Here is a 14,767-nt window from a genome sequence, read left to right on the forward strand (position 1 = left end):
GCTATTAGAATGCATTTTCCTTCATACAATAAAAATAATAAATCATTGTCTTTTTGAAGGTGAACAAGAGGAACTATTTTTAGCATATTTACATGTATATGAATAAGATATATGTAATGAATTAGGTAAGAATATATATATAATTTATGCATTATGTCATATACATAATATTACAACATAGAGTCTATTTTATATAATTATAATAACATAATATATTCTATTGCTCTATAAAAATATAGTAATATAATATAACCAAAGCATTTTATAGGAGTTCTGTGGTATACTGTCCCACATCTTTTCCCTCAGAATCATATCCCGTCCCTGTGCTGAAGGGAGGTGAAGACTAGCAGTCTCTACTTCTTTCAAGATTAGCCTGAAATTCTGAGTGTGTGGTTTATCCCTTTCTTCTGATTTAAGAGGCTCCTTTGGCTAGGATGCCTCACAGTCATTAGAAATCCCTCAGAAAAGCATCACCTTTAGACCTTCAATTCTCTTTCTGAATAGAAAGAATTCTAGCCAGAAGTAAATATGACATCATGCTAGAAAGGTATTCTCTATCAATCACATAATAATAATAAATAATAACAGCAATAAACATATACAGATACCTGATATATGCCAATCTCTTTGTACATATCTCTAATTCTTTATAACTATCTAAAGTAATAATACCAGGGTTATAAATGTTTCATAAAATATGTAAATGAATTGTTTTGTTATATCTGGTTTTCTTCATTATTTATCTTTATGATTTCTTTGTTTGAAGTAGATGTGTCTGATTTAGCTATAGCTTGGTTATTGTTTCAACACCTTTCTTTCTTGGTGTTTGTCTTTTGGCCATTAATCCAGTCATCAGTCCAAGAAGTAGAGAAAAATAATTAGAATTAGTTTCATTCAAAGAGTAAACAGTTTGGTTTAGTAGAAGCATAAAAAGGAAAGAATGGTTAGAATAATTTTTGAGATTTTAAAATAGGATTTCTGAATTACATACTTGTTTGTATATTACCTATATATCCTATACCTCATTGCCATTGAGTATCTAAGATATTTCTTACTTTTTAGTTAAATTAACATATATTTTTTAAAATGGCAAATAATAAAAATTGAGTTAAAAAACTATCCAGTTACTAAGACAAAACTTACATTTAAAGACCTACATCAAATTTAAAATTTAATAGAAAATATTTCTTTTCACTTAAACATCCAAACTAATCAAAATGACAATAAATGTGTACATGCCTCAATAGTTGTCACAATTAACATTAAATGCACATGCAATGAAACCTGAAATTAATAATCCTGAGGACAGTTTCTTAAATTCTGGGAAAGCATGGCTGTAACTAAGCAAGAAAGAAGTTAATTACTTCAAAAATTACTTATCCATTCTGAGAAAATAAATTTTTACATATCATGCTCATCTCAGGGCTCAGCTGGTATCTTACATCATAAATAATGTGATTGCCGCAGACTCCATAAACTAGGTACCACTGAAAGTTGAAAGGAACTCTCTAATGTAAATGTGAAATATTACACATTACTATCAATAAGCTTTGCCATCAATTTCGCATTTATATAAGTACAACGCACACAATCATTTTCCTTCCTTAAAAATGGATTTTAGGTGCACTTAAAAAACACTCTGCTTGTAGACATTGATATTTTTAAATGCTGTTCAACTTGAAATCGAATTAGAACAAACTAGTTAATATTTGTTTTAATAGGAAGACAAATGACTTAGTCTAGTAAAAGCTAACAATGAGTTATTCTACTTTGCCATCATAATGTGCATTTAATTTGTGGTCCTTCACATAGCAACATGATACCACCATCGACAGAACATATGCTTTCTGCTGTTTCACAAATGGTGATAATTAGTTTTTTCCTGAAGCAAAGACAGTATGGAATTCCACATATTTATCTATATTTAACCAAATTCTCCAGATGCCCTAAAACTAGAATTATTAATTATATAGGCTTACCTCTTTACAGAATGTATTTATTATTGCCTCATTATGCTTCTAATTTAACAATATTCTAAGTGGATTAATTCACTTATTAGCAGTGAATCGGTCGAGCATGGTGGCTCACACCTGTAATCCCAGCACTTTGAGAGGCCGAGGCAGGCGGATCACGAGGTCAGGAGATTGAGAACATCCTGGCTAACACGGTGAAACCCCATCTCTACTAAAAATACTAAAAATTAGCCCGGTGTTGGGGCGGGGGCCTGTAGTCCCAGCTACTCGGGAGGCTGAGGCAGGAGAATGGCCTGAACCCGGGAGGCGGAGCTTGCAGTGAGCTGAGACCGCACCACTGCACTCCAGTCTGGGTGACAGAGAAAGACTCTGTCTCAAAATAAATAAATAAATAAATAAATTGAATGAGCACTTACTATATCTGATAATTAAGAGTAAAATGTTTAGGAACTGCAAGCCCTGGAATATAATGTTAATTTCTATGTACGTGCAGTAGTATTGTGGGTAATAAAATTATTTTATATGTGTTCTAAGTCAACTACAGTGAGCATACTTCTCTACTCATTCTTTAAATGTTGGGTTTCCTACAAATTTCTGACCTCATTCTGTACTCTCTTCCTTGCCAATCTCATTTATATCCATTCCATCCATTTTCAAATACCTATTCATGACTTTAGCTGTGCATCTGAAGCCCAGACTTTACTGAAGCCCAGTAAACTGCACACTTGCAGAATTCCCAATTTTAATAGGTGGTACTACTGTGAATGCTGGGATACAAATAGGTGTCTTTCACACTGTCCTCTCACACCATCCATATCCAAATTAGCCCATAAGTCCTGCAAATTCTACTCACACATGACTTCTTAATCTATCCAAATTTCTCCATCTCCAGTGTCACCATTCTAGAATACTCAGCATCCATATTCTTTTTTTAAATATATATTTGTGCATGTGTGTATGTCTGTGTGTGGATGTTTGCTTGCTTCCCTTAAATATGTTTAAACATGTTTTCTACGTTGCAGTCACAGTGGCATTTACAAAATTTATATCTAATCAGGTCATTCCTCTGCTTTAAAACATTTAGTGGTTTTATTTTGTGTCTGAGAAACCCAACTCCTTACTATACTCTCCTCACTGACCTTTACATTTTTGTCAAAGTGGTCCTCTTTCAGTCAGTTGAGTGTACCAGGCTTATTCTTCACTCAACCCTTTGAACAGACAGTTCCTTAAAGAAATACTTCTTAAACCTCACTCCACTCCTGTGAATCTAACTCACCTTCATCCTTTTGTCTAGGTTCAAGTACTAATATTTCAGGACAGCCTTCTCAAATTTGTTGAATTTGATAATATCCCATGATTCTATTTTCCTGTCTTTTTCTTTAATAATTTTTAACAATTCATAGTATGTATGTGTGTGTGTCTATTAGATTTACATCTGTCTTTCTCACTAGATCATAAGTTGACAAGCTCTACGAAGGCAGAGTATACCCACATTTTACTTACCATTTTATCCTCCAATCCTTGCCCAGTACATGACCAAATTACATTACCAATAAATAGCTGTCGAATTAAGGATTGCTTATTTATTTTGTACCCAGAAAAATATTAGAATGGGAAGGAAATTTATTGAGGTGGTAATCAAAGTACATAGAATTAGATCATGTTTGCTTGCTATGAGAATGCATAAATCTGACTTTGAGATTCCCATTTGACTTGACTAAAAAATACAACTGATTGTCCACCAATTAAAGACAACATAGTTTCTTTTCAATAAAAGAGCTAAGCTAAAATCACATTTCCTAAGTTTTTACAGCTGAATATTTGAGATTATACTACCACGAATAACATCCTTACAGTAAATATCACTATTTTTTCCTTATAATGATTTTAATGCTAAGTTTATAGTTGGACTAATTCAGAATAATCATTTTGGTTATTAAGATAATGAGTAATATTACAAAAAATAACCAGAAAAGGCTAAAACAAAGTGATGCATGAGGTTGAGTATGATACGTGAAACTAAATAAAGTTGCATATACATTGCCAAGGAACATTTCCCACAATTGACCAGAAAAAGACTTCTGACAATACTCTTCTCTACCTCTTGTTCAGTCTAAGCCTTTGCTATTTTCATGAGTTTGTTCAACTTCCTGGTTATAGTAAATATAAATTATATGGATGATAAAAGCATCCTAATCTTTATGAGCCTCAGTTTCTTTGAATGTACAGTCCAGTTAATAAAACCCAAACCACAGGCTAAGTAGGACAATGCACATAATCCACTTTCTTGAACATCATGGTCCTTAATAAATAGTTATTATTATTTGTATTTTAAAATATTTGTTCTACTGCCTTACACTATTCCCTCATATTATTGTCGTCCAATAACAGAAAGATGTTTTAGAGAATGGGGTGAGGATATCTGTGGGTCTCATTCCATAATTCAGTCACACTTTAAATCTACAAAGAAGTCTGAAAAGCCAGGCTAATTATTTTTTTTTCTTTCTTAGGACCCACCTCACTTGCTCAGTTGCTAACTTGCCCTCCCATTCCTTCTTACCTGTCCTATGAGTACACACATGTACACTGAGAGGATTAGTTCCCCTAAGTGAAAACAAAAGAAAACCAATGAACAAACAATTCAAAACCTCCTAGATGATCAGATTTAAAATGCTCAAAATGCTGTAGTCTCAATTCAGTTTTCAAATAATACTTTCTAAATTAACCAAACTTTTACCTTTGCTTGGTAGGAGCCTTTTAATTTTTTTTTCTTAATTTCTTTTAGCATTTTCTAACAATACATCTTCTACATCTATAAAATATACATCCCCTAGTGTTTAAATTAATTAAACTTGTTTCTTTATTTGGTTGTCATCCTTTTTTCTTCCTTAAATTCCTACAATTTCCCCTTTTTTTAGCACAGGAAAATTCTAGCCACTAGCTAGTCTCAACTTACCATATTATTATTATTATTTACATGTTATTATTATATGTATTTGGCAGATTATTCCTTTCCAAATGAATTAGTGCCACTTCTCTTGAAATTTCTTTTATATTATGTATACATATCCTACGGCATCTAAATTTATTGTTTGCTTTTTGTAAACACGAGTGACGAAAAATAAATACTCATAACAGGCTAGTCCAATGGAAACTGAGGCCTAGGCAGGTAAAGGTACAGTCAAGTTCTGAGGCATGCTGAAGCTGAGCTAACACTGAAACCCAGTTGTCCTGGTTCCAATTTAGTATTCCATGTATCACTCCTACTGTGTTATATTACCATTGCTACGTCTTTGAAAATACTGGAATGTAAGAGTAATGTATTGCTTTTTATATTTAAAGTTACTGTAATAGAAAGAATGAATGAGCTGTAAACTCTGTTGATTTTGACTTAGTACACTGAAGACATATAGGCGGGCTCATTCGTACTGCATACCCACTCTTGGCAAAGTGCTTGGTATATGCATTTGCTAAATAAATGATAAGCAGAAAGAAAGTAATCCCTGAATTGAAGAAACAACATGAAGACATTCATGATGAAACAACGGACACTGTAAAGTTGAATATTTGAATGCAGCCTTCCAGTTAGGTAATTAGGGGCCTGAATTTTGCCTACTGAGGCAAATATTCCATTGAAATTGTTGGTTTATAGATGCCAGCAGCCACTAAGCACAATTGCTTCAAAGAGAATAATTTTAAAAAAATCTACAGCAGTAGAGATTTTAAATCCTTTTATATTCCATGATTTTATCTTCCTGTCCTTTTCTTTCACAATCTATGTATGCAACTTGGGAGTTCTAGCTACTGTTATGGTCATAAATTCTGCAATAATTTATTTTTTCTAGGTATGATAGGCAGAATTTTAAGATTTTCCCCGATGACCCACAATCCTGTATAATCCCCTCCCGTTGAGTGCAGGAAGTACTTATGAATATGATAGGATATCACTCGCATGATTAGGTTATGTTACATGACATAGCTGACTTTAAGAAGTGAAATTATCCTTGGTGGACCTGACCTAATGGGGTGAGCCCTTAAAAGCGGCAAGATTCTTCCTGATGAAAGGGATTAAAATTATTGTGGATTCTATATGAAGGAGATTTTCCATTGCTGAGTTTGAAAATGGAGAGGTCCACATGGCAAGGAATATAGGCAACTTCCAGGAACTAAGAATGGCCCCACCTGACATCCAGCAAAAAAAATGGGGACCTCAGTCCTACAACTACAAGGAACTTGATTCTGCCATCTGCCTGAATCCTTGAAGTAAATCTGTGCCTGCTGCCTCCTGATAAGCATGCTGCCCAGTCAACAAGACACTCTGAAACTGAGGACCTGAGCAGAGAATACAGATGAACTGTATCAGAATTATTGACCTACAGAACTGTGAGATAACAAATGGGTGTTATTTTAAGCCAGGAAGTTTGTGATAACTTGTTATGCATTAACAGAACACTTAATGTACTGAGTATCTCAAAGACTGGGTAAAGACATTTTTAGTACTTTCTCAAAGTTTCATTCCAATAAATATTTATAAGTAACTAGACGTTTGTAAAGTTTACAAAGTGTTTTTTCACATATATATTTTAATTTAATCCTCCCATCAACTCAGTAAAAAGAATATCCTTATTCTCCACTCTAAAATTTTTATAAGATATATAATTTTATTGCTCAATATCACAAAGGCAGACAATAAAATTATGACTAAAATCTAAAACAAGTGAAAATAAAAGTAAACAACAAATGAATATAACAAATTAAAAATAATATAATTAATTATGCTTTTTAAAATGTGTGGCCAGAATTAGCATTAAAGATTTAACACTCACCAGGGCTGGAGCTAGGATGAGGCAAATGAGGCATTTGCTTTGAGTTCAAAATTTAAAGTAAGGGAAGACCAAAAATTCTCAGTAATCAAAAGAATAAGGTTTAGGGAAGAGGAAGCCATTAGAACTTTAGTCATTCATTGGCAGCATGGCCACTGAAATGGTTAAAATGCTATTGAAAACAGAAGGTTTAAGGATGAGCAATTAGTCCAAGTTAGACTGCAGCAGAATCAAGGTAAAGGTGAACGAAGTCTTCAACCACAGAAAGGCTAAAGTTTTTGCCAGATCACTCTAGAGACCTTCTTTTGTTTGAGAAGTTGTTATTATATCATTCAGGGAGTTACAGGATGGGTAGGGTAACAGGGAGAGAGGGAAGCTATAGTAGATAAAAAGCTCTAAAATCAATTCTAACAGCTGAATGGTGATAAACCTAGGTTTGTATTTGCCTTGGCCCATTTTGTGTTCCTATAATAGTAAAATACAGACTGGGTAGTTTATAAGAAATGTATTTTTTACACTTTTGGAGGCCAGGAAGACCAAGGTCAAGGGGCTTGCATCTGGTGAGAGCCTTCTTGCTACATCATCCCACAGTGGAAGGCAGAAGGGCAAGAAAGCACAAACAAAAGACAGAGGAAAGGGCACTGAACTCATCCTTTCATTAGGAACTCACTTTCATAATAACTAACCTGCAATAACAGCAGTAATCCATTCATAGGAGCAGAGCCCTCAGGACCTAGTCACCTCGTAAAGGTCCCACATCTCAACACTATTGCTTTGGGGACTAAGTTTCTAACACGTGAACTTTGGGGAACATAGTCAAGCCATAAAAATAACCTAAGACTCCTTACTCATAGATTAATATCTTTGCTCCATAACATTCTACATTTCTAGGCTTATTAACCCAGAAACATGTCATAAAAGTTACAAGCTCAAGAAGTAAATATTCACTGAACAATCTAAATATTTCTTTTAGTAACAGGTGAATTGAGAAGTTGGAAAATTTCTTTTAATAAATTATGACAACATATTAGCATATCTATTCAAATACATGAACATTTCTGCATTTACCACATTAATGAAAAGAGTCTTGATATAAAGTTCATTTGAATAGCCATATATTGAATAAGTTTGTGAACCCAGAGGGAAGAGTGCCACAATTGTTTTTTAGGTCTACATACATGCAAGCTAAGATAATAACAAAACTCATATCACTTACCATATCCATATTACAATTTGTAAAGATAAAAATAAAATCCAGTTGGCCTACTAACTGGCTAGCTATATAGGAACAACACAGAAACCTTCAAAGAAAGGTAGCTTTGAAGAAATCATAGTAACATTTTCTGTTTTCCAAAATTATAACTATTTGTAGGCACAAGTAATATGTCATGTGACAAACACTAGGGCCTGAACATTATTTATTCCAACACTTCTAACTAATAATCCTTAATAAGAGATTAATTATTCAATGGGTTACAAACCAGATTCATTCTCCAGAAAAATATTTTTTGTAACTCAAAATTATAAATATGTATTAAAAATTTTTGGACTAAAATGTTTTCTGATATCAATTAGACAACGATTTTATTTTATTTATTCCTCTGGGCAGTAAAATGGCACACCTTAAGAATAGCAAATGAAGGTTAATAAAAGATTCTACCTCTAGATCTATTTCAGCTAATAATCTCAAAAGGAATAATAGAATTAGAGTATTATAATTCTGCAGCCACTAATGATGATGAATGAGAGTGATGATCCTGAGTGACTGTACCACCATCACCACAAAAAATGAACACACGCTATGCATCTCCTTTTTTTTTTTTTTTTTTTTTTTTTTTGAGACAGAATCTTGCTCTGTTGCCCAGGCTGGAGTGCAGTGTGCAGTGGAATGATCTCAGCTCACTGCAACCTCCACCTCCTGGGTTCAAGTGATTCTCCTGCCTCAGCCTCCCAAGTAGCTGGGATTACAGGTGCATGCCACCACACGGGGCTAATTTGTTATGTTTTTGGTAGAGATGGGGTTTCACCATGTTGACCAGGCTTGTCTCGAACTCCTGACCACAAGTGATCCACTTGCTTTGGCCTCCCAAAGTGCTGGGATTACAGGCGTGAGCCACCACGCCCAGTTGCTATGTATCTCCTAATGGAAGTGCACAGCATCATCTCTGGAGTGGTTTTGCCCACAGATGAATAAATAAATAAACCTTAATCTGAACAAGCTTCTCCCTATAACTATTGAAGATTATGATGCTGAAAGGTATATTGGGTTATTATTCTATTTTCTGTAAAGTTGTATATAATTGAGAATTTATATAATACATGATTTATTATAAATATCATGCCTTTAAATTGGAAAACTCAAGTAAAATAAAACAATTTTTAATGAAATATAAGTCAATAACTAGGTTCATAAAGAAATAGAAAACTTTAATCAGATAGTACAAGCAAACCGTAGTCTAGCCCTGGGCACCCGCAAAATCTTCCAGGATCAGCCATGTTTGGAAGCCCATTACACCAAATGATGAAGGAAAAGTTGATCACCACATTAAATAAACTCTTACAAACCATACAAGAAGATGGGAAGCTATTCAACCACTTTAGCAGGCTAGCTATACTTGATACAAAAACTAGATGATCATATCCCAAGAAAGAACACTTCAGCCAAATTTACTCACATAGAGACAATATTCTAAATAAATTTATAGAATGTCTAATATAGCAGTGAATAATACAGCAGTGAAGAAATAGGGAAATAGATTGTGTCTAAGAAATGCAAAGATCATATCATAAAAGGAAAAATGTGAATTGGAATTCACTATGTTAATAGAGAAAGAGAAAGCATTTGATCACATGCAGCAGTAAAGGAAAAGCCACTGGTAATAATTAAACACTAATTCATGGTAATAACCTGTAGTATACTTACATTAGAATGGAATTTCCATATCATAAAATAAACAGCAATCATACTATTTGAAATGTTGGCAGCATTCTCAATAGTTCAGAACCAGATACAGAGGTGTGGTACCAATTCTGCTGGTCAAACACAGACTGGATTGCACAGCCAGTATACAGGCACACAGGATACCAAGATAAAATTTATGAAAAATGAAAGGAAAGAGATAATATGATCCTCTAATTAAAAATTCTAAAGAAGTCAGCTCACAAAATATCCAAATGTATAAAGAAATTCAGTAAACTTGTATAGAAAATCACTATAGTAAAATCAGAAATCTAGCCACATGAAACAAACAACTAATTAGAAAATGTAACAATTGGGTGGGAGTGAGGAAGGGAGAGCATCAAGAAGATGAATGCTGGCTAATGGATGCTGGGCTTAATACCTATGTGATGGGATGATCTGGGCAGCAAACCACCATGGCATATGTTTACCTATGTGACACAAACCACCATGGCACATGTTTAGCTATGTGACAAATCTACACATCCTGCACATGTACACCAGAACTTAAAAGTTGAAGAAAAAAAGAGAAAATGTAATAACAATCCCATTATGTGGGCAAGGGACATGAACAAACACTTTTCAAAAGAAGATATACATATGGCCAAAAAGCATATGAAAAAAAGCTCAACATCATTGATCACTGATGAGAAATGCAAATCAAAACCACAATGAGATACCATCTCACAACAAATAACTAATTAGAAAATGTAACAATGTAAAAAATAGAATGATTATTACCAAAAAGTCAAAAAAATAACAGATGCTGGAGAGGTTGTGGAGAAAAAGGAATGCTTACATACTGTTGGTGGGAGTATGAATTAGTTTAACCATTGTGGAAAGCAATGTGGCGATTCCTCAAAGAGCTGAAAACAAAACTACCATTCCACCCAGCAATCCTATGACTGGGTATATACCCAAAGGAATATAAATTATTCTATCATAAAGGTACATGCACACATATGTTCATTGTAGTACTATTCAAGAGAGCAAAGGCATAGAATCAACCTAAATGTCTATCAACAGTAGACTGGATAACAAAAACGTGGCACATATATATCATGGAATACTATGCAGCCATAAAAAAGATGATACCCTTTTCAGGAACATGGATGGGACTGGAGGCCATTATTCTTGGCAAACTAACATAAAAACAGAAAACCAAATACCACATGTTCTCACTTATAAGTGGGAGCTAAATGATGGGAACACATGGACACATATAGGGGAACAATAGACACTGGGGCCTTTTAGAAAGTGGAAGGTGGGAGGAAGGAGAGGGTCAGGAAAAATAACTAATAGGTACTAGGCTTAATACCTGGGTGATAAAATAATCTGTACAACAAACCCCCATGACACGAGTTTACCTATATAACAAACCTGCACATATACTTCTGTACTTAAAATAAAGGTTAAAAAAAAGAAGCCTCAAGGAATCTTATAAAAAACATTTGTGCTACCTCAAGGCTTTAAGTCACTGAAATTCACTGTGAACTGGATTAGGATCTTACGGGAGGGGCGGAAGTAAAGCTTTTCAGAAATCCAAACCTGACTCAGCCAGTGTAGTAGAAACAAAACAAAAGTAATATACAAAGCATTAAATTGAAAGTCATGGTTTCAAATAAGGAAAGATCCTAGCTACTCCAGATTTTCTCTAAGAAGTTCTTTTCTGGATTCCTTTTAGTGCCTGAATGAAAGATCCTTTGATGCTTTTGTCATCCTCATTTTTCTCCTAATGTACCGTCCTGAAAACAATCTATTTCAACAAATTTGAGAGGGCTTTAAAAATAAAAAAAAAAGTGTAATGAAAAATATACCATTCAAAAGAGCAGCAACATTCAAAATGTACCTAAAAAGAACATTAACAAAAACATACACTCTATCAAAGCAAATATAAAAGTTTACTGATAGACTCAGATGGATGCCTAAGTAGAGCAATACAATATATTTATACGTGGTGAACATAATATTGTACAGATGTCAATTATCTTTATTTACAGATTTAGTACCTTATTTGATGGCCTCAAGTCAGCAGAGAAGTGGCCCTGTACCTATAAAAAGTCACGATAAGACACTGAGTGAGGACTGAGGGCGTTACCTACCCAAGAAGAGGGACCCCCACAGACCCCGCCCCTACTGTCAATCTTGGGAGGCCCCAGGCATGGCTGCTAGGCTCACGCTCCACTTTACTTCCTACTCTGAACTCAGGGAAATGATCCTTTTTCTGAGGCTGACTGATTCAGCTTAGCAAAGAGAGAAGTCCCAGTGCCTGCAAAGTCAGTGAAAGAAATATATGTATTTCTTTAAGAACTGCCCCTCCCCCAGAACACAGAACCATTTGCTGTTATGCTGGGAGAGCAAGGTGGGCGTGGCCGGAAGTGTTTCTCTTGACCTATATTCCACGTCATCAAGCTGTTACGGGCGAAGCCTTGGTCTGAAAGATGTGGCCAGAGAAATAAATTTCAGGATCCGGCAGGTGTCAAAGTGAGTATCGTTTGTTATGACCTTCGAGACACACTTTTCCCAGAACAGAGGCGGCCTCATAGAGACCCATCCTTCTCTGCTCTGTCCTGCTCCCACCGTCAACTGTGTGTGTCCCAAAGCGCAGCTGTTAGGCCTAATACCCTTACTTCCTGTTGGGAATCTGTGGGATGGGAAGCCATGGTCTAAAGCGAGGCAGCCTCAAGTCAACAGAGGGAGGACTCAAAGGACTAAAGTAAAATTAATATCCTGAGTTAGAACTGATGTGATAAACCCCCACAGAACAGTCCCAGCCTGCTCCTGCCTTATGGGTTCCTAAAGCAATACCCTCAAGAGAACCAGCAGAGGTGGCCATTCTTAGACCAAGGTAGAATCTCCCTACCAAGGCTGTGAACACTATCTTATCCTCCGTCTTCTAGGGTGACCTCTTCATCAACCCAACTGCCTGCACTATTGTCTGTAGTCCCTGACAAGAGTAATTATGCCTCGAGGTCAGAAAAGTAAGCTCCGTGCCCGTGAGAAACGCCACCAGGCTCGTTGTGAGAATCAGGATCTGGGTGCTACTCAGGCCCCTGTGGCAGAAGGAGAGTCGTCCTCCTCTGCCAATCTTCTCTTTGGTGATAGACCCCAGAATTTGCCTGCTGCTGAGACACTTAGCATCCCTGAGGCGCTTCAGGGAGCCCCATCCACCACCAATACTATTGCACCTGTTTCATGCACCAGTTCAAATGAAGGTGCCAGCAACCAAGACGAGAAAAGTCTAGGTTCCTCAAGGGAAGCTGAGGGCTGGCAAGAAGATCCCTTAAGCAAGAAAGTAGTGTCGCTGGTGCATTTCTTGCTTCAGAAGTATGAAAAGAAAGAGCCAATTACAAAGGGAGATATGATAAAGTTTGTTATCAGAAAGGATAAGGGTCACTTCAATGAGATCCTCAAGAGAGCCTCTGAGCACATAGAGCTGGCATTTGGTGTTGATTTGAAGGAAGTGGATCCCATCAGGCACTACTATGCCTTTTTCAGCAAACTAGACCTCACCTATGATGAAACAACCAGTGATGAAGAAAAAATTCCCAAGACTGGCCTCCTGATGATTGCACTGGGTGTGATCTTCATGAATGGCAACCGTGCCCCAGAAGAGGCAGTTTGGGAAATTATGAATGTGATGGGTGTATATGCTGATAGGAAGCACTTCCTCTATGGGGATCCCAGGAAGGTCATGACCAAAGATTTGGTGCAGCTAAAGTACCTGGAGTACCAGCAAGTGCCCGACAGTGATCCTCCACGCTATGAATTCCTGTGGGGTCCAAGAGCTCACGCTGAAACTAGCAAGATGAAAGTCCTGGAGTTTGTAGCCAAGATGCATGATACCGTCCCTAGTGCCTTCCCATCCTGCTATGAAGAAGCTTTGAGGGATGAGGAACAGAGAGCCCAAGCCAGAGTTGCAGCCAGGGCTCATACTGCTGCCATGGCAAATGCACGTTCCAGAACCACGTCTAGCAGCTTCTCCCATGCTAAGTGAAATCTGAGGTTGGTTCTTCACTTTTTGGTCGAAAAGGTCTGTCAACATTCTAATAGTGGAGGGCCATGGTGGGGCTGGAAGAAATAAGCGTATATCATCTTTGCGTTCCTATTGTATATTGATAAGTAGAGTTTTACTTTTCCTTCTTTTTTTTTTTCCCTAGGTTACATTTCAAATGTTGAAGTCTGAAGAAGATTGTTTTCTTTGTGGAAGAAAAAAGCAATCAACATTCTAAGTAGTGAATGGCCAGGGTGGGTCTGGAGGGAACACAGCATATATCATGTTGTGTTAATATTCTATAGTAACTTGGAGTTGTATCTTTTTCTTTCTTTTTTTTTTTGGTGTTATATTTCAAATGTTGTTTCTTTTAATAGAAGTTTTAGATTACTTCAGAATCGAAATTTATTAATGACTTTGGTTACACATGTATTGCTATTTAAGAGTAGGAGTTTTATTGTTCTGTAAAACAAATTGGGAAACCTTCTTTCATATTTAATGAGCCAAAACAAGGAAACACAGTATTGGAATAGGTATTTCCTTAAAAAATGTGAAATGATTTAGCAGTAAAATTTTGGAGATCAAAACATAGGTGAGAAAAAGTAATACTTTTTAGTTCTTGGTTTTCTTTATCCATTTTATTCTGTTATATAAAGATAAAAGAGTCATACCTGGATTGGCTTAGCTTACTGAAGAAGGTAGGAAAAAATAAAATGTTTATGAACTAGCATCTATGCTTACTGCCTCATTCATTCCTCCAATATTAATAAAACATCTGATCTTTGAAAGTAATTTTGTTAGAAATGGGAAAACTAGGATACAAAACACCCAGCCCTGCTTAGACTTTTACAATTAATGAACAATAATAATGCATGGAAGATGGTGAAATACTTCTAAGACCTAAAGTACAAGTAAGAAGAGGGAGTAAGGAGGTAAGGAGTTAGAGAGGGGTTTGGGAAAAGTGCTGGAGTGTATCTGGCTGAAAATGGTAAGGTGCAAATTCTCTGAAGAAAGGCCC

At 35.9% G+C, this 14,767-nt stretch overlaps 1 protein-coding gene across 1 annotated transcript; it reads left to right on the plus strand.

Moving 5' to 3' along the window:
* Positions 1–12,114: 12,114 nt before the first annotated feature.
* MAGEB18 (MAGE family member B18) lies at positions 12,115–14,479 on the plus strand. Its single transcript, XM_045383955.3, has 3 exons — positions 12,115–12,239; positions 12,656–13,760; positions 13,916–14,479. The coding sequence occupies exon 2, from the start codon at positions 12,718–12,720 to the stop codon at positions 13,750–13,752; it is 1,035 nt and encodes a 344-aa protein (XP_045239890.1). The 5' UTR covers positions 12,115–12,239; positions 12,656–12,717; the 3' UTR covers positions 13,753–13,760; positions 13,916–14,479.
* The last annotated feature ends 288 nt before the right edge of the window (positions 14,480–14,767 follow it).

The sequence above is a fragment of the Macaca fascicularis genome, chromosome X, assembly GCF_037993035.2.
Source record: "Macaca fascicularis isolate 582-1 chromosome X, T2T-MFA8v1.1".
Classification (NCBI taxonomy): domain Eukaryota; kingdom Metazoa; phylum Chordata; class Mammalia; order Primates; family Cercopithecidae; genus Macaca; species Macaca fascicularis.